Raw genomic sequence first — 20,345 nt, forward strand, 5'->3', positions numbered from 1 at the left:
ATGGGGTGATGCTTGCTAGAGAGGATCATTTGAACTCTTCACACACATTGCAGATTTTGAAATTAATTATAGACACTGAGGGAAGAGAGCTGGGCAATGTTTTAGACAGCTCAGCAAAAACAACCATTCAGTGTGCTACAAAAGGAAAATGCTAGGGTATTTAAAAACAATTCTAAAAATCCTAAAATATTTTAATATCATTAAGATATTCTGTTACTATCTTCTTGCATACTCTTTGTTAGGTTCTGAGAACTTAATTTCAGAAAGTGATTAATCAAGAAAAGACAGAATTCTAGAAAAGGGTGAAAGGAAATTTGAGTATGGGAATGTCATTTTGTAAGGACATTAATGTCATTATTATTAATGTTGTTGCATTGACAAATAGGATCAGCCTTAAGAACAAGAAAAACTAAACACTATTTATATTTTCAAAAATTACTGTCAATCAGTTTTAGCAGACAGTAACCTTACATGTGAATTTTGCTTTTTAAAAATCAACATTTAACTGATTGAAGGAATGTGAATTTTCTCAAACTGAAAATTCCTTAGATTGGGAGAAAGAAGAAAGATTACTGTTCATGAAAAATTGCTTACAGAAAAAACTATAGGGGCAAGCATATATTAAAAAAAATTAACCTTTAAGTAGGTACGATGATGGTAGGATGCAGAATTTTAAGGTAAGTAGGGAAGTAGCACTTGATAAAAATGGGATTGATACTGCAGATGTTTATCATACAGTCATCACCTTTAAACAGTGTGAAAACATACTGTTATCTCTTACCTGCAGAAATTTAAAAAACATAGCCAAGTTTCTAAAACTCATTCTACTTTAGCTGTCACACAGATAAACAGCACAACATCATGAGAACACTTCTTCCATGATGTCCACTCTCTACTAGAGGATCTCAGTTGGAAATATCTTGTGTATCTGTTCTGATTTGGTACAGAATGGACTAGAACAATGAATACTAAACAGCTGATACTGCATCAATGGGAATCTGAATTTTTTGTTCACTATATATGAGTCTCAGGTTGGAGGTTTTTTGGGTTCCTTAATTGCATTTCTGAGGTACCCTAATCTGTAGAAGAGCTTGATATTTTGCAAAATTCAGGATTGATTTGATTCCTAACTCTTTTTCTTTCTTTTTAAACTTTGTTTTTGTTTTTCCTTATTTTTTGTGTTGGTTGTGTTTGTTTTGTTGGGGTTGTTTTGTTGGGTTGATTTTGTTTTTTGTTGTTGGGGTTTTTTTGGTTTTTTGTTTTTAGGGGGTTTTTTTGGTTTGTTTTTTTTTTTTAGTACAACAAAATTTACACTGCTACTTTTCCTAGGGTTTTTTCCTTCCAGAAGGAGTTGAGAAATACAATACTCAGATTGTTCATTAAAAATTGTTAACTAAATTACTACAGTAAAATATTTTTTATGTTTCCAAGACCAAAACTGAAAAAAAGAAATAATTTTTCTCTGAATTGTATAAATACATACACAGACAAACCGTTGTAAACACCCGTTCGGGTTTGAAAGCAATACCAGTGAAAGACTCCAAGTCAGAAATACAATTTATTAGGAAAAGAAAACCAAAATACATGCAATAATACAAAAGAGAAACCACTGACGAAGTCAGAATACAACCTGAGACGCTGTTGGTCAGGGTGTTGGTAGCAGTCCAGTTGGATTGGTGGCTGCTGTCCTCCTGGAGTGGCAGATGTGGTTCTGTTGGAGCAGTGATCCTGTACAAAGGGTGTAGTCTTCCTCTGAAGATCTAATGGAAAAGACAGCCATTCCCATGGAATCCAGTGGAAAAACTGACTGTTCTGTCCCAAATCCCAGATTATATCCAGGTGGGGATGCTTAGCTCCTCCCCCCTGGGCGGATCATCTCCCAGTGGGCTGTTATCATTCTGGAGTCAGGCAGTGGGTCCATTAAAGAGAAATGGGAGTTATCTCTGAGTCACAGGGAAAGGCATTGATGGGCCCCTTAACAGGAGATGAGGAAGAAACAATGCCCCTCCTGGTTTCAGCAGCTCTTGAGGATGGGAATAGAACATATCTTAATATTGTAACCTAGGACAACACCCTTGTCTTTAAAACTTAAAATCTGTTCTCACTTTCACTTTGTATCTCTAAAAAATGTATACGTACTTTTGGAAATTTGGATTTTATTGCTGAATGGGTTAAACAAGTTTTAATTTTGCCTCTAGTTTGTGGTAGACCAAGTCTAAAAAGCATAGGTTAAACTAAAAACAAATTAATATCAAATAAATTGCTGCTTGGGATGCTTAATATTGTATTTGCAGGATTAAGATACTAATGGCATTGCTATGAGAATACAGAACCTGTGATAATTATTAATTGCAAATTTAATTTTCAAAATGTACTAGGTTGCTTAATTTCATAGAAGTCCATGCCTTTGGAAGAAGAAAACAGAAAAGCATACCATATAGTTTTCCCTAGCCTTTTCTGCCATTATGATTCTATCTGCATGTTTGCAATGTATTTATTAAAAAAATCCAGCTTCTAAAATATCTGAACTTTGCAAATATTACCAGTGATGAGTATAAGGAAATTATTTTCTTTAAGCAAGTTATTTTTTTAAAAATATATATACGTAAGTATGGATAAATCCTAATCTTGTTGGTTGGTAGTGATGCTTGATTGAGTTGAGCTGGGCACTGAGTGCTCTAAGCATCCATCTGAACCTATGGCTACTGAGTGCACTCAAGGATTCACAGCATCAGGTCCTAATAAAGCAAAGCTGAAATTGTTCTACTACGTTTTAAAATTGTAAAACACATGACCATAGCCCATAGGGGAGCTAATAAAAGATAATCCTGTGGCTTGCTTTGAAGCAATTACTCTATGTCCCTTTCTGCCTGCAGGAATCACCTTGTCACATCCCTCACATGAATCAATCTACCACTTCCCCTTCCCCCTTCTATTTTTGTAATTCTGCCCTTTAACAAAAATAGAATTTAGAGGATGACATAAAAAGGAGAGTTGCAGATGTACTGAAATATATTCAGTTTTTCTGCTACTTGCAGGAGGCATACAAACAGCTGGTGAGTTAGTGTATTGCAAGCAAAATAGACACCAAATGATGTATAAGGATCTTTTTGTCTTTATGAAAGTAGGAGGCTAATAGAGCAAGCCTGAGTTGGTCATATTCTGCCACTAATTTATGCAGACTTTCTTTCAAGGAAAAGAAGTATTTTACCTTGGAAGTTATGTGTCTTTATTACAGCAAGCGAGATAGTTTTCTCTATACCTTCTGTCTTTTTTCCTTCACCTTAACGTCATTGGCAGTAGTCAAAAGCTATAAATTCCAGTACTGAATTCACCTTTTCTTGCTGCATAAGATTTGAACTCTGTACAGAAAAGCAACTGTTATTCATCTATTGTGATCCATGCTAAAACAGGATCAATGAAAGATATGTGATCATTGCTGAAGATGAGTAAAAAAAGATAAAAATGTTTACCCAGTGTTGTTGTTACCTTTTTAGCTACAGGGCACTATGTGGCTTCATTTGAACCACACATAGCAGAGGAAAACAAAGACAGATGTAATTTGCATGAACTATCACTGAGAATCATTAGGAGCAAGCATGTATAAAGGGCAGCACTAGGTTCTGATTGATCCCTGCCCTCCCTGTGGCAGAGGCATCTCCCACAGGCATTTTCTGAAGAATGTTGGAAATGAAAGTGGGAAACATTAATTATAGATCAATATCCCATGGAAGCTCTTCTACGGGACCAGCATTTTCAAAACTGGGGTATCAGTCAGAGACCAAAAGAGTATGGGATAGAGGACAAGCTATTTCCTGTACTGCCTTTTCCTTTTCAGCATTGAGGCCTCTGATCAGATGCACTCATGATGTAGCTGAACTGACTGTGTTCATTGCAAAACAGTGGCTGAGCTGGAGTGTTGTCCATCTTCCTCATGAAGAAATCATACAATTTGGGAAATTTACTTCCTTTTTTTATTAGCTCCCTGCCCTCCTTGCAGATTTTATGAGGTTTTTCTTTTAAATGTTCTGTTGTAGTATTTACTTTTATTTTGTTTTCATTCTGCTGTGTGGACCAAATAAAGTAATTTGAGAAAGACAGAATTACCAATTTTGTTCATTACATTGTCTTCTTATCTCTCCCTGGGAAATGACAAACTGCTATCATACATCAATTTTATGTATTTACAAAATCCACATTCATCTTCTATCTACAGATTTCTGCAGGAAAATATAAATCAGATTTTTCAAAAGCTATAACAGCACTGTAAATATCACAAATCTTAGACCAGTCAAAAAAAGGAAGTATTTCTAAAATATGCAATGACGTCCAGCAAGGAAGTCCAGGATCTGAAATTTTGCATCTTATATATCTGACTTTGAAAAGCAGAAGAAAAAAAAATGTTCAAGTTACAAGTGGATATAGCATATATTTATATATTTACATTTAAAAAAACTTTTGACTGTGGTAAACAAACATACTGCGGTAAATTTTATGTTGCTAATAGTCATGACATCATTAATTGCTTTAAAATACATAGAAAGAAATAAAAGTGATATTCATCCAAATACAGGAACTAACTGGCTCAGTTAAATACCTCCTGTTACCACTGAAGGCAGCTTTATTCTTGACTTTGGCATAGCTAGTTGGTTTTCTACAGACAAACTTTTAAACACTGCTTATGTGTAGTAAAGTATGAATTTACATGCAATCTTATTTATAAAGGTGTAGTAAAAAAACCTGGAAGTATAAATCAACAAAAACATGCATTGTGCTGTTACATTTCTGTTCTTTTGCTTTAATGCAATTTTAGTTTAACCCATAATATAAGACCATTCATAATATTGATATCTATTCAGTAAACATTTATGTAGCTATTTAGTGATGTTTCAGTGGTTCAGAATATGTTTCTTAAGTTTATAAAATCAGAGAAACCTCTTATAATGAAGAAAATTAAATAAAGGCAAGATAGATAAAAAAGTTTGTTCAAGTCACATGTCCTTTATGCAATGTTTACATTGCATTTCATCTATTTCACTGTTGTAAATTGCAACTGCATAAATTATAATAGTAAAGCTATTTATCTAATGGATTCAAATGCCAAGAGCCAAAAATGGTTCAACTAATCATTTCCCCAAAGGAACTTTGTAGATTGACCTTTTCGTTTTTTACAATGGTCTACCTTCCCACAAGCCTTTTTAAAGTAACACACCACCATCTGTTGGTTTCCTACATAAATGTTTTAGAACAAAGTTTTGGTACTTCTGTAAAATTATTTGAAACAACCTATTGGGATATATAAAAAGGAAAGTGATCATTACTTTATTTTTGGTCAATACACTGCTGGTTTTGTTATTGTTTTGGTTTACATCCTGCTATTTAATTTAAATTAGTACCATGTAAGACAGGCATATCAAATAACCAAGATTTCTTACTTCATTCTTACAGAAGTGTAAAGTTGCTGTTTCTGGTGTTGCTGCTGCTGCTAATGATTTTATAGCCTATGAGGAAAAACCATATTTTTTTTTAAGTTTTAGTGATGTGCACACCTCCCTTTTAAAGTACACGGTTGCCTGCAATGGTATTCTCAGAGCCTAAAAAAATATGTGGTCATTTCCAGCTATGAATTCATAAGGCAGTCCTCATGAATTCATGATGAAATGCATTGCTTTGATTGTTTAGAATATGTGTCCGAGGAGAGATAGGCTTTCTCTTGAGAAAACTAAACCAGAAGAAACAAAAGTTCAAGCAAGTACTAAGCTGTAGGATCTAAGGAGCAAATTCTGTTTCCCTAGTTGTTCATTTCCTTACTTGCCTTTTTTGTAAGAATAAACAACTCTGCCCTAAAATATTGTGATGCTAAGCATAGTCAAAGTTATGCCATCAATATATATTTGGATTAGATGAAAATAATCAGCTTGCAAGTGAGCAAAGCTGTAGGGGTCAAAGATTAATACCAAGGAAATGACAAGATGGGGTGATCTTCTGGAAAGTGGTGAAAGACTTTCTGAGACCCCTTGCCTATTTTTTGATATACCACCAAACAACAGTTGCATTTATATATTGGTTTATATGTTCAAAGCCTTGTCTAAATACTTGCAATGTTGTGAAGAGGAACGTTGGGAGGCACCACTCGCTTTTTGTTAGCAAAAATGAGTGACGCCTCCCAACATTCCTCTTGATGATTTTCCAAGGAACACCTCATAGGCCTTTGGTTCAACCAGAACTGCCCTGACTCCAGGCTCATCATTGTTTTTGTTATATGCCTATCACCTTGATCTAGTCGGTGGTTTTCTGGGACAAGGCATATTAATGAACTCCACGGCTACATATAATGAGACACAGGGAACCGTAAAAGAAAAAGAAAAATCTAAACCCAGAAAAGATCAAGAATGTTCCAAGTAGGAACATGTGAATAACTTCTCAGAAGATACACAAAGAGGGACAGACAGAGGCAAAAAAGTAAAAGGTTTGAGTCTTAAAGGAACTAAAGGTTATGGAATCTTGTGGGCAATCTCCATTCCCCACAATATTATGGTTATCAAAAGAACAGACAGCAATTCTTTCCAGGTGTATACAATTGCTTAGCTATCAGGCAGAAAGTTGCAATGTTGCACCTATGTTCTTTGTTAGTTTGAGATTCATCAACCAAAGGTGTTATTGAATAGATATTGTAGAAAGAGAGCTCTGTCCAACCCCCTTCCCAAGACCATATCCAAATGACTTTAGAGTATCTCCAAGAAGGGACACACCACAGCATCTGTGGGCAACCTGCTGCCAGTGCACAGTAAAAAAGTGTTTCCTTAGACTGGAGAGGGAATTTCATGTGTTTCAGTTTGTACCCATAACCTCTGGTCATATTACTGGGCACTGTGGAAGAGGGCCTGACTCCATCTTCTCTGCTCCCTCCTTTCAGATATTTGTGTACATAAATAAGATACCCCTGGAGCTTTTCTTCTCTAAGCTGAAAAGTCACAGTTCTCTCGGTTTTTCTTCATAGGAGTGATGCTCTAGTCCCTTATTCATCCTCATGGCCTTAGAAGTTTCTTTTTTTTTTTTTTTTTGGACCACTTAGGACAAATTCACCCAGAATATTCAATACAGCATTCTTATCCCTGGAGAGCGCTTAATACTTTTCTAGAAGCTAAAGAAGTTCTAGTAAGATGCAGAGACAGAGTCCTCTAACATGAGCTGTATGATTGAGTATTTACATCTACTAGAAGTTTTATTTGCAGAAGTATTTCCACAGGTCTGGGTCTGCCAGACTCTGCCAGAGATTTCTATTAGTGAGAAAATTTCCCTGAGCAACTAGCAAATAGGGTCCAGGTTCTGAAGTCAGTTATGAATGTGTTTAAGGAAATGATCAAGAGTTTCTTTCCAGGCCAGGGATTTGTGTCAGAGTTACTACACCACTAACCCACTCTCCACAAAGACAGTAGAAGTAGTGAATAAAACAATGTAGCTTCTGCCTTTGGAGCTGGGTAGTGTCTAATCTCTGTTCCAGGCATATTTCAGTTGCTGGGGGACAGTGCCATATGTAGACCTCACATCTGCTGCTTACTGGTAGATTCCCATCTGCCTGGGATCTGTAAATGGCTCTGGCCTGGTGCTCCCAACAGCTCTTTTACACCTCCCACTTCTGCTGTTCTCAAGCTACACTGATTTTCCCATGTGTAAATGTGCAGTAAAGGAAATTATTTCGAATATTTAAACTAAACTTAAATTACAAATGGGAGGAATTAAGCACACAGTTTTGAATACATCTTGCCTTTTTACTTTTGTCACTCCTTGGACTCCAAGTTTGAATCAAAGTCACTTACAATGCAGAGCTTCTGGCTTTTGACTGCAGACTTCATTCTTGAGCTGCCCCTCACTGAGAAGAGGAGTACCCTTTTAAAATTATCTCTGTCAACATACATGTGAGTGGGGAAATTCCAGATTTTCACCTCTCTGCTGCATGCAGTATCATGTGTTAGTAAATCTAGTTTTGTACTGTTGGAGACTAATATAGCAAGATTGTTCTGTTTCACATCTATTTTGTAGTTAGAATGCAGAAAAATCAATAGTCAGACACATAATAGAATAGTGGAGGTGCCTCAATTAATTTTGAACTGACTAGCTGCAGCAATGCTGAAACCAGTGAAGCCAAGTTTATCCTCTTCTGTGACCCACTTTGAGGTCAATTCTGCTACTTCTAGAACTGTATCTAAGTATTTACTGTAGTGCAGGCTGCAACCTAGACATCCCACAGACATGTTATGTCCCACAGAATTATTATGTCCCTGCTACAAATTTTAAAATCCCCAGTAAAGATTAATATAATTAATGTGTCTAAGGATGTTCCAGTGTAAAATGTAAATTGTTTCTTGGGGTGGTTGTCACAATAATTCACAAGAAAATAGGTTTCTAGTTTAGGACAGTGTAGAACAAAATTTTGCAATTTGGTGTTTTAATCTTTTCTTTCTGGCATGCAAAAAAGATAATTTCTTGGTCTGAAGATGCTTCCTTCATTTTAAGATCTTTTCCACACTACTATACAATTTACAAGAAATGGATTTGTTTGTGACCTTCAGTTTACTCTGGACATGCAAGCTGATTTTTTAATTGTTAAGGATTAATTATCTCAAAGCCATGGGTACTGAGCCAATCATGACCATTAAACTCCTGTTTTATCTATCATAATTCTTATTTTCATCCTGTAGACATTACTGATAGACTAGATAGACTCTCCTGGACTGTGTGTGCTTTTTCTTGGAAGTATTTTTCTTACTAGCTGTATGTCATGCACCATGTACCCATTCACATCAGTGTATTCTGTTAAGAAGAAAAAACACCACTGATGAGGAACTGGTGGCACTGGAGGCAAGAGGAAGGAAAGACATCAGAAGATTTCCTATAATGCTCTGTGTAAACACTTTGGTTTATTTCTGACTGTCTATCAAGTTGTCATTAAAAAGTCTGTATTAGCTGAGATAGGTGGGTCTGTAATTAAACCACACCATTAGCCATGATTATTTGACCTAAATGAAGAAAAATTTCATCATATGGATCCCAATTCTAGAGCTAGTTTATTTATCCTTACTATGTTAAAGCCTTCAATCCCGTTCAAAATTACATCAGCACTTCAACTACTAAATCCCAGGGTGTTCTCTATAAATTGGAATTATAAATGTATGCTTTTTGAAAATACAAATCTCCTGAATTACTCAGACACTTAAAATCATTTCACTTATAGTGTCTTTGGTGGAAGTGTACTAAAAAACAGAAGTCAAAATATTTTGAAATGATGAAATATCAGTTTTACTCAGTAAAGAAAGGAATTCTGTTTGCAGATAAAATCTAAAACAGGAATAGGAATACATGAATAATAATTATTTGCAGCTGCACTACTGAAGATATTTATGAAATTGTTTTTATTTATGCTTTACTAGACTGATTTACTAAGCCTTCAGGTTCATAGTACATAATTGTATCGTAGCTTATACTATGTACTGTCATTCAGGAATGTTTGTAATTTGTTGCTAAGCTTTCTTCTCTCTTAGAAATCAGTAATCTCTGTGAAACTCTGATTATCTTAATAATATTCTTGTTTAATCTTTAATGATAATACATCCATTTTCTTTGTTTTTAGTAAGAGTTTGGTGTCGACATACTGCTTTTTAGATCAGTCTTTCTTCCTAAACTACCAAAGATCTGAATGATTAGGATCCCTTGATGTGTTTAATACACTTTAAGTAAGCCCATTTTTTATTCTTTAGAGGGGAAAAAAATACAGCCATGTGATCAAGTTCTATCTGTTCCATAGCCTGGTGATCCACACAGCACAGCATAAGTAGCCATTACAAACTAAAATGAAAATATTTTTTCATCATGTCATTAAAAACCCCCAAACTGCAGGTATCTAGTCAATGACATCCCAAAACCTGGAAGGTGATATAGCTCATGTGCTGAGCACTTACAGGTTCCACAGATGCCTGCAGAACTGTCGGGTCCTCTAAAAACTCCGGTCATGTCCACAGATTTCCTCACCAGTGGATTCCATTTCTCATTTTCTTTACGATTATGAGAACAGAAGGTGGAATTAGGCCAAAGAAACCTTTCTGGTGGGAAAAAATGTGTAAAACATGGGTTTGAAATTTTAAAATCTATAAATGAATGGGACATAAGCCTTGGAGTTCTGTTTTGGAATACAAATATTTTTAGGATAATTTTATTTGTGTTTCTTATGGGGTTTTTTTTTGTTTTTCTTTCCAAAATGAAATAATTGGGTGTCCATATTCTTCTGAATTACTCCTAACACTACTAAACACCACTAAGCTAAACTCCAGTGTTTGTTAATAGGCCAACAATGGGAACTAGCATAGAAATCTAGTGCAAGCAGATGCTTAGTAAAGATAGATTTTAGCTTCAGATTCTCTGGAGGTTAATGCAGATAATGAAATATGATTAAGCAAAAGAGGTTCCTTTAGTTCATTTTTAAAATAGTAGAAAGAGTGACTCACATCAGAAAGTTCAACTACATGAAAGGCTGCTTCAGAGGGGAAATGAATAATTGGTTCCCTTTACCTGTAGCAGGTAAAATAAAAAGTTACAGGCTTAAATTCTAGTAAGAAGGATTAAACTCTAAAGGAAGCTTCACAGCAGCGGGATAGTAAAGCACTGTACTAGAGTGGGAAATGGTGGAACATATTGCCTTCCTGCTGTATTTTTCTGTGGTTACCTGAGAGATATCATGGATCTCATTTTGCAGCAGGACAAGAAAGTCCTGCCCAAAATCTTGACTTGAAGTAGAAGTATTTTATCTTCTTAAATTGTAGAAAGGAATGAAACCTATCACTTATTTGGAGTCTGTGCAAAGGGTCCCATTGGCACCCAAGACATTGCTTGTTAGAGGAATCTACTTCACTATTTCTTTGTTCCAAGACCAAAGATTTCCTCAGGATGAGGCTTGCCAAGACACTGTCATTGCTGAAGTACCTTAAAGGCAGACTAAATCTAATGTTGAGGGGAGGGGAAAATTCTTCTGTGTATAATTTATATTATTTATAGCTTTCCTCAAAAGTACAAGACCAAGAGATTTTTTTTTTTCTTTCATTCTCTTTCTCATACTGTTTCTTTTCGTTTTGCTGTTTTGCCTATATATTCTGGGCTTTCAGTTAAGCTTCTCCCTTATAGTTCATAGCATTTGGACTATGAACAATAAAATCTGAGGTGCATATTTCAGATATCTGGTAGTCTGAGCCAAGGTCCTTCAAAAAGTTTTGATTCTTCTTGCAGAAAACTACAGAACCAGATTTACTGTCTTTTTTCTTGTTTCATAATCCTTTCTCACAAGGACAGAGTAAAGAGTTTTGTAACACTAAATGCTACTAGCTCTCAAACATTCACCAGCCTGAGGTGAATTTGTCTGAATTTTCAAAAAGAAACTTACTTTCAGAGTGTCAGATGACTTTCCAGTGTGTTGGCTGTGTCTTCTAGGCTATTTTGAAGGCTGAGGGAAGACCCAGGTGGTCTCTTTCCTTTGTTCAATGATTGGGGGTGGCATACTGTACTTACCTTGCATGTAAGACCTTTTTGATAGAGAAAGGCTGTACTGTCCTCTCCTGCTGTTTCTGAGCCAACTCCCTTTTCTGCCAAGTGTGTCTGCAGTGGTACTCTGCTAGATTCCTGTTTGTTCTCCCTGCTCCACTTCTCCCATGAGCAGTAGTCCCCAAGATATTTCTTCTGTCTCTGTATTAATAGCTTTTCTAAGTGAGATATCTGAAGGTTTAACTTCTGGCAAGTTTTCTTACTTGCAACATCATACTTGTGACTTCTTCAGTTATGCTGCAGTGAGGATGGTTTGGTGTGGTGGTTGGTGACCTCCCAGGCTTACCAAGCAATTTTGTCTGCCCTTAGCACCTCAAAGCTTCATTAAAAGCCCTGGGCTGTGTCTGCATACCAAGTTCTTGTTGAGAAGGTGGCAAGAAGGTGGCACTGTTTTACATAACTGTAACTACTCAGAACTATTTTTCTTCCCTTACTATTTGTTTTGATATCATTGACTTGAGAAGATGAATATAAAAATAAACCCGTTATTAAATGGGTTTACACTGAAATTAATCCACTCCATGTCAGACATTTATTTCTTAGTTCCCTGGTCTTGTTTCTATCTACTACATTGCTCTTGCCAACATTCAGGCTCTGTCTGGCCTTTCAGAGCTACCTCCCAATGATGTAGGGAAGAACAGGCTTCATCTTCAAAGTGGGACATAAACGAAGTAATTTCTGTACTTACCCAAATCTTGCACACATTTACTGTACACAAGCTCTTCCTTAATACTGAAAAGTTTAAGAAGGTATTAATATGTAAAGTTGTATGTAGGTACTGATGGTAGCAATTCATTTATATTGTAAATAAGAGCATTTTCCCATCTATTAAACAAAATTTATTATTCTGAAAGATTCCTGTATATAGAGAGAATGTGAAGATGAAAGACTTTAGCCTGAGTCTTAATCCTGTCTATACCTCCCTGTCCTGTTGTATTTCTGTTTTGTGGAGCTCACAAAGAGGTTGCGGGTATGATTCCTGAAGGCAATTCGCTTAAAAGTTGGATTTGATGATCCCTATGGGTCCTTTCCAATTCAAAGTATTCAGTGATTTTGTGATTCTGTGGTTGTTGAGTTTGTGTGTGAACTGCACAGGTAAATGTGTGTTTAAGTTAAACATGTTTAAATTAGAAATATCTGAACTTATCTGAAGATTTCCACAATCTTTAATTCCAGTTTGATCTTTTACTTACACTGAACCAATGTTCACCTATAAACACATTCAGTGTTAGTAAAGTGAACCTTAATAATAAGTTAATTCGAGGTGATCATCTTCACTGTGTTCATAAAAGGGGAGTGCACCCCAACAGTAGTCAACCTGCTGCAAAACTAAAGTGGTGGACTCATCAAGATGAATTTAAAACTGAAAATAAATACATAGGCTGGTGTTAGGCTGCATATAAACAGTGTATATACAAACAGGTAAAAACCCAGAAGTGTTGTATGAGGCAGAGAGAGCTCACAAAACACTATAAGGTGTGGTAAGTGGATAATGTTCATTAATGTAATGATTCAGAATCTGTGGATTGTGATGTGATGTGTTTAAAAGAGGTGGCTGAATAAATTTAGATTTTTTTAAAAATTTTTTTTATTAAAGAACAGAAGATCATATTTATGTAATTGTAAATATTTTGTTACTGGGGGGAGTGAAACTGCAGCAATACATTTTGACTGAAGATTGGCAATTCTAGTGAGCACTTCCAGCCCTCAAAGGAAAAGACATTTTTAAAGCTGGATCAGTGTCCTCACTTCCTTAAGAGCCTTTCACTGTTTTCTGTATAGTCTTGATTTTGAGAATACATAGAAACATGATAACTGCAGCTACTTGTTTATGAAACATTGCCTCAAGAGGACAGCAAGTTTCAGAGGGCTTGTCCAAGGGTTCTTAAGATAGGGACTTTAATCCATAAAGCTTTTAGTAACTTGGACCTCACACTTCTACACAATTAAGAGCATAAGCAGTTGGCATTAAATCCATCTTGATTTTAAAAGGTAAAACTTTCTTATCAGAGAGTTTTCTCTAAGTGAAGGCAGACTCTGCTACTTCACTATATCCTGGACACCTGCTTTGCCTATAAGTATGTGATTTTGATATTATTCTTAGAAAGCTGAATGTGTCCCTACCCTCTCTTTCACAAGAACAATTTAGTGTAAATGTGTGAGCAATTGTGGATTTATTATTGTAGGTGGTGAATATTATTATATGCCCTGTGGGCAGTCAATTGTATGTGGCATATACTGTAGATTTATATCTTGTCTGCTTAAAACACTACTTGAAATGCCTAGAGACAGGGTTAGCTGCTTAAGTTGTAGCTTCAAATAAATAAATAAATACATTAAATAAATAATTGAAGCAGGCAGTTTCAGATATTAAAGAGAGATAGCTTCTGGGTAGAAAACTCTGTAAGTCTTATAGCAACAGAATCTTTAATAAAGAAGGTGAAATAAAACTCCCAAAGAATTTCTTATCTGCAGATAAAATTAAAAAACCCAAAGCACCCAAACTAGCAGGATTTATACTTGGTGAATTAGAATCTTATTTATGTATGGTATGCAACTAATTACTAGGGAGCATTTTATTTACCTCTAATTTCTATTTAATAGCCACTGCACTTGTCATTGCAGGTATGGTTACAAAAGTATGGCTACCTTCCACCAACTGACCCCCGAATGTCGGTGTTGCGCTCTGCAGAAACCATGCAATCAGCTATAGCTGCCATGCAGCAGTTCTATGGCATTAATATGACAGGAAAAGTGGACAGGAACACAATTGAGTAAGTAACCAGTACTGAACTGCTCTTGACTTTTCTGTTTCAAGCAGGGTAAAATAGAACTGGGAAGCAGCAGCGTAACTGGAGTATCCAAATAGCGTTGCAGCTTCAGATGGGGAGGTAAATTGTTTCTCTCTTCCTTGCCTTTTCATTTTCTTCAGCTTTTTTATTTCATGGTAGCAGGTCATCACCTGCCTGACATCTGCCTTTGGGCAAGTGATTGTAAACAAGATATCACAGGGCTACCTAAAGTAAGGGCCAAAAGGTTATCATTGTTGAAGGGAGAAAGTGCATTTGAAACTGGCAAGAATCCATGAAATGTATCACAGTTGAAGGAGTCTTGTTTTACTGGAAAATCTTTAGTGTAATTTTTTTTATTCCTATTTAATAAATTTGGCAGACTCCACTGGCCCATTTGTTTAGGGGTTTCTCGTAACAAAAAAACAGGTGTGGTGATTTTAACCTGCAGTAAAATTGAATTTGTTTTCCATGCCTTTTGCAATTCTGAAGTTGTTTCTGGCTCTGTGTCTGATTTTGGTGACAGAATGGACACAGAGAAACTGTAAAATGGGGCAATCAAAGCACACTTTCAAACAACTCTATGCTATGCCAAATTTTAAAAATTGTCCAAAAAAATAAACAGGCACTATTAACACACAATAAAGAGAACGATTCACTCCTTGAATCCCACATTTCATTTTGGGCCCTTCGTTGCAAGAAGGGCATTGAGGTGCTGGATTATGTCCAGAGAAGGGCAACATAGTGGGGAAGGGTCTGGAGCACAAGTCCTGTGATGAGCAGCTGTGGGAATTGTGGCTGTTTAACCTAAAAAAAGGAGGCTCAGGGATACCCTGTCACTATCTACAGCTACCTGAAAGGAGGTTGTGGCCAGGCAGGGTTCAGCCCCTGCTCCCAGGTCATAAGTGACAGGCCAAGGCTCAAGTTGCACCAGGGAAAGTTTAGATGGATATTAGGAAACAGTTCTTCACCTAAAGGTTTGTCAAGCATTGGAACAAGTTTCCCAGGGAAGTGTAGATGTGGCACTTAGGGACATGGTTTTATGGTGGATTTGGCAGTGCCATAATAGCGGTTGGAATCAAAAATGGTAGAGGTCTTTTCAAACTTAAACTATTCTCTGATTTGAAGTGCTTGTTGGACTCATTTCAGCTAAATTGTGATAAAGATTATATTGTGATTTCAGAAAAAGTTGCTTTGCTTGAAAAGCAAGCAATAATTCAATAGTGCTGTCACTGCCTATCCAACATTTGCCTCAGTGAAATATGCTTCTACTGCTCTAAAATCCTTATTGGGGGCGGGGGAAGCTCTAAAATGCTTATTTGGGAGGGAAATAATCATCCCTCATTTCCCATTTATGACCCCCAACCTGATGTGTCATCTTTTGTCATTCTTCTATGGTAAAGTAGCTGACATTAATGATTTTTCTATCATTTAGAGTTTAGGGAAGAGACTACACAAAATGCTGGCAGGATTGGAAAAATCATTTTATTCCACTGACATACACTCTATTGCATTGAAAAGCAATAAAACAAAGCAGATTTTGTGACTGCCCTCAGGGGAGGTGAGTTGATCACACATCCCTCAGTTCAGGAATTTAAAGGACCTTAGACCATGCAGTGTAATAGCAGTAAATGCCTGTGAGAGAGCCATGCTCAAAAGTATGTTTATGGTCCTCTGAAGGTGAAGAGTCTGTGCTCTTCATACAGCTTCAGTGATTGATCTTTGAGGAGACAGTGCTGCCAGTAACCAGGACCCTTTTCAAGGCAGGTTAGTAGCAGCTTTGTCAGAGACTATATATTTCACTAAAATAGTCTGTTCACAGAACTGCAGAAGAGACAGAAAGGGGTAACCTGAGTGAAAGCAGAGGCCATCTCAATTTAGAGTATCAGCTGGAGAATTGAAAAAAACAAACCAACCCAAAATTCTAAACTCAAATGGAGATGGTTAATGTTGCTAATTTGGCATTTTGGCCAGCAAGATTTTCTTCACTTCTGCAATTTAGGAGATGAAGAAATCCATCTATGCAGTAATCCAAAATATTAATCTTATAAAGTGGTGAATATTGAGTCTTTGAGATCTTTTGATGCATGACTTTCTTCTACACAGAAAGATACGTTGATATATTGCAATTCTTAAGCACATGTAACCTGTGCTGGATGAATGCTGCACTTACTTAGATATTTGGAATTGCATTAACTTGAGTCAAGTTAGGAACAGAACTGATTGTTAAAGGCTTGTCACACTTACATTGGTGTTGAAAAAGCAAAGCAATAAAAACCTGATTTTTAACTAAAGTCTGGCCTCAAGGTACCATCAGTTCACATCACTGAATATTCATGGAAGATATAACTGCATAAGAAAGGGTAGATTGTTTTCCAGTTAATCATTTGTGGCATTATTTGAAAAATTTAAAAATTTTTTTTCCCTTTCATCTACCCAGAAAGTATACATACTCTTTAGGTCAGAAATATGTGACTGTTGTCATCATATTGCAAAGCTCATACGTTCTCAGTGATTTCTCATGGGCAGCTCTCCACAGCACTGACTCCTTCTTCATAGCCAGCCAACAAACACCAACTCTCTTCTCAACCAGCTAACTCACTCTTTTCTGGCACTCTTCTTACTGGACACAGCTGTGGCCTATTAAGGGCAGGCCTATTCCTAATCTTTGGTGATTAGTACAGCTGCAACTCCTCAGGTGTGAGACTACCTTCTGCACTATCTTTATTTTCTTACAGTCTATGCTTCCATAATTCCCCCTTTTTTTTTTTAACTACAAAGTTGCAGCATCTCTGGAAATATACGTTTGAGTAAATTGATGTTATAACATATTCACATATTTCAGTTAGAGAAATGTTTAGGCAACACATCACAGTAAGAACATCCATTTCTACGTTCTGATTTAGTTTTGCTTTTCACAGTCCAGAACATCAACCTAAGGCTTTTCTTAAACCAATGTTGTGTTTACCATCTTTTGCAGGGCCCTTTGCAAAAGACAGTAAACTCAGTACAAACATCTTTTGGGTAATTTCTATTTAACTTCAGAATGTGTCTGTGTGCTGACTTTGATTCATTACTCAAACTTACATTACACATTATTAGAAACTTTTATACTTGCACTTCTAGAATATTGACAATATCAATAGCTGTACAATTTTATACGGCAACTCACAAGAATAAGTTAAAGGCTATATATTAGGGTAGTAACAAATCAACAGTTACATTATTTTATCAATAGCTATATGACTTGAACAACATTAATCCAGTACCTGTCGAGTGTACTTATGCTTATGGAATATAAACTTTCTACTTATGCTTAATTAAAGACTAAGAGTAGCAATTCACAAACAAACTGCACACGTTCATCAGCAAACTAATACACCATACTGAATGATAGAGCTACTCTGTCCCCAGCTCAAACTGCTGTTTTAATAATTCTCTTCTTCCTTTTACAGTTCTTTGTTGTATTAGTTGGCCACTGCAAGCTTCTCTTGCCTTGTTCTGTTCTCCATGTAGATGGAGCAATCTGTTCTTCTCTTGCTATGTTATTTCCCATTGTGTCCCCAGCAGCTCACCTGTACTCCAGGTGTTGAAGCCTAGCAGGTCTGGACCAGGCAGCATCCCCTGCTGCTCTCAGTGCTGCGCTGGGCTCCATCTCCAGCTGCACCTCGCCCTACAGCCCAATTCCGGATCACATCAGGTCACTGTGGAGATGGCCACTGTACAATTTCAGAAGGCTTCTCTTACATGTTGTCTGTGCAGCTCTGACTCTGCCTCTCAGAGCTCCATATTATGTCCTGCTGCACACACTGCCACGCTGGGGGAACCCAGCACTGTCCTGGGTCTCTGCTGGACCGCACCTATACCTTGGCAGAGGTGTGCAGGGCTGGCTCCAACATGCCAAATCAGTAAAGTGTGTAGCATCCACCCCTCCTCCTCCTCAGCCTCCAACTCTCTTCACAATACAATCAACAAACCCCAACTCTCTTCTCCACCAGCTAACCCACTCTTTTGTAGCACCTGTCATCTTATTGGACACAGCTGTGGCCTATTAAGGGCAGGCAGGTTTCTAATCTTTGGTGATTAGTGCAGCTGCAACTCCTCAGGTGTGAGACTACCTTCTGCACCATCTTTATTTTCTTACATTCTGTCCTTCCACATGTGACAGTTTATAATTTGTTTCTCTAGGATTAATATGCTGTAATAGCTAACAGTGCTGGTGTTGCAAATAATAAATAAAGCAGGAACCTCATAAAAAATATGTTCTCATCTTGTGCTTGAGGATTTACCTGCTTCTTTGACACATCTTGAGAAGAGATTATGATGTGCCTCTTTGTCTTCAGAAGGACAAACAATTAAAAAAGTTATAGTAGCAACTTCACAGGAACCAACTTTGGGGGTATTAACAAAGAAATAATGTCCTACAGCAGCAGCACTATAAAATGTCTCCTGGGGGAATTTTGCTGCTTTGAAAAAAAGATGATCCTTCAATGAGTATTTTGGTATGCATAAATATGAACAGTATTCATCCTCTCCCTACTACTCAGCATTCACTTTGTTTTGCTATTTTTTTCTCAAGTGTCTTGGAAAGAATGATACATCCTTATTGCTGGAGTAAGGAAGAGTGAGTGGTAGAAAGAGACATCCTTATAAAGATATGCAAATGTGAGGGAGGTTCTGAATACAAGTACCATGAGAATGGCTAATCCAATGAAAATACTGTCTAATGTTTGCATGGAGTGCCACAGTATTTTCTGTATTTCATTTATATATTACCAAACACAGTCAATGTTTTATGAAAAAAAGACATTTCTAAAACTGGACCTACTGTTGGTATTCTGGTCTTCTGCATACCTAAAAGAAACATTGCAGAAAAAGACTAGTTGTTATCTTTTCTTAAAACTGCTATACATATTCCCAAGACTTGTTTTGCTCTTTTGAGGAGTACACTGCAAACTTCTTGATATGCGGATGGAATGGTCATGTATAGGATGCTGACTAAATCTGCGCAATAATAACAAAACTTTCATTTTATTTTAATGTCATCCTTTAGAAATAAATGGCAAATATGCCTATTTCAATGCTTAGATGAGCTTCTAACCATGCTCTCTGCTATTTATATATTAACTATCAGTCACAAAGAAAATTCTGAGCTGTTGAAATTGATCCAGTAGTTTATTTTCTTAGTAAATTAATATTTTTTTTGTACTAAAGTATACATAAGGTCTGTACCCCTAGCAAATATCCAATGAGAAGTCTTAAAAAAGGAATCATCAAGGCTGAAATACAGTCTCTTACATCACTCTTTGACTGCCTCCTATTACTTAGCAAGTGTCAATAAAGACCTGTAATAGCAGGCTACATAAGCAAAGATGTTTAGAAAGGCATCTATAGGGATGTCTTCTCCTCACTAGAAATTTAAGGGTATAATTCAGTAGTTTTCTTAAATAGACACCTATAATTTGTCCAACCACTAAGTTAAGCTGCAGTAACTCAAGCTGGACCTTCTCTTTTATTTTCCTTTTTTGCTGTATCTCTGTCCCAAATAACCCCCAAAGCCCAATAACAACAGAACAATCATGCAAGCTTAGCAACAATTTTGATAAGGGATAAAGCAGTTTGAGTCTTCAACCAAATTTATTGTTTTTAATGTTCTGATTCTGTGAGGGTAAATTCTTTTTTGAAGGCTTAAGAAAAATAAGAGACAGAAAAAGATTTTTCCTCCTAGAAAACAAAGAACAAAATATGGTTGGGCAGCTGGCTTGAGATAGAAGTTCAGTTTCATCTCTCTATTGGAAGAGCATCACAGTTTTGCTGCATATTTTTCTTTTAATCTTTCTAGATTTGCTGTGAGTCTAAAATATTTAAATTTCCCTGGCATACATAGCTTCTCAAGATTCAAACTAATGGAGTTAGAAGAGGAATGTGATGTGACACAGTGTACAGATAGAGAACATTAGTCACAAT

At 36.6% G+C, this 20,345-nt stretch overlaps 1 protein-coding gene across 1 annotated transcript in view; it reads left to right on the forward strand.

Annotated features, from left to right (window-relative positions):
- The window catches only part of MMP16 (matrix metallopeptidase 16), a gene marked incomplete at both ends in the record, with an annotated part of 163,000 nt that overhangs the window by 67,888 nt on the left and 74,767 nt on the right, over nucleotides 1-20,345 (forward strand). The window contains one exon of the mRNA XM_084213146.1: nucleotides 14,215-14,363. Coding sequence (XP_084069272.1) covers nucleotides 14,215-14,363 — 149 coding nt within the window. The remainder of the gene's footprint in view (nucleotides 1-14,214; nucleotides 14,364-20,345) is intronic.

This window comes from Fringilla coelebs (genome assembly GCF_963513975.1).
Source record: "Fringilla coelebs genome assembly, chromosome: 1".
NCBI classification, from domain to species: domain Eukaryota; kingdom Metazoa; phylum Chordata; class Aves; order Passeriformes; family Fringillidae; genus Fringilla; species Fringilla coelebs.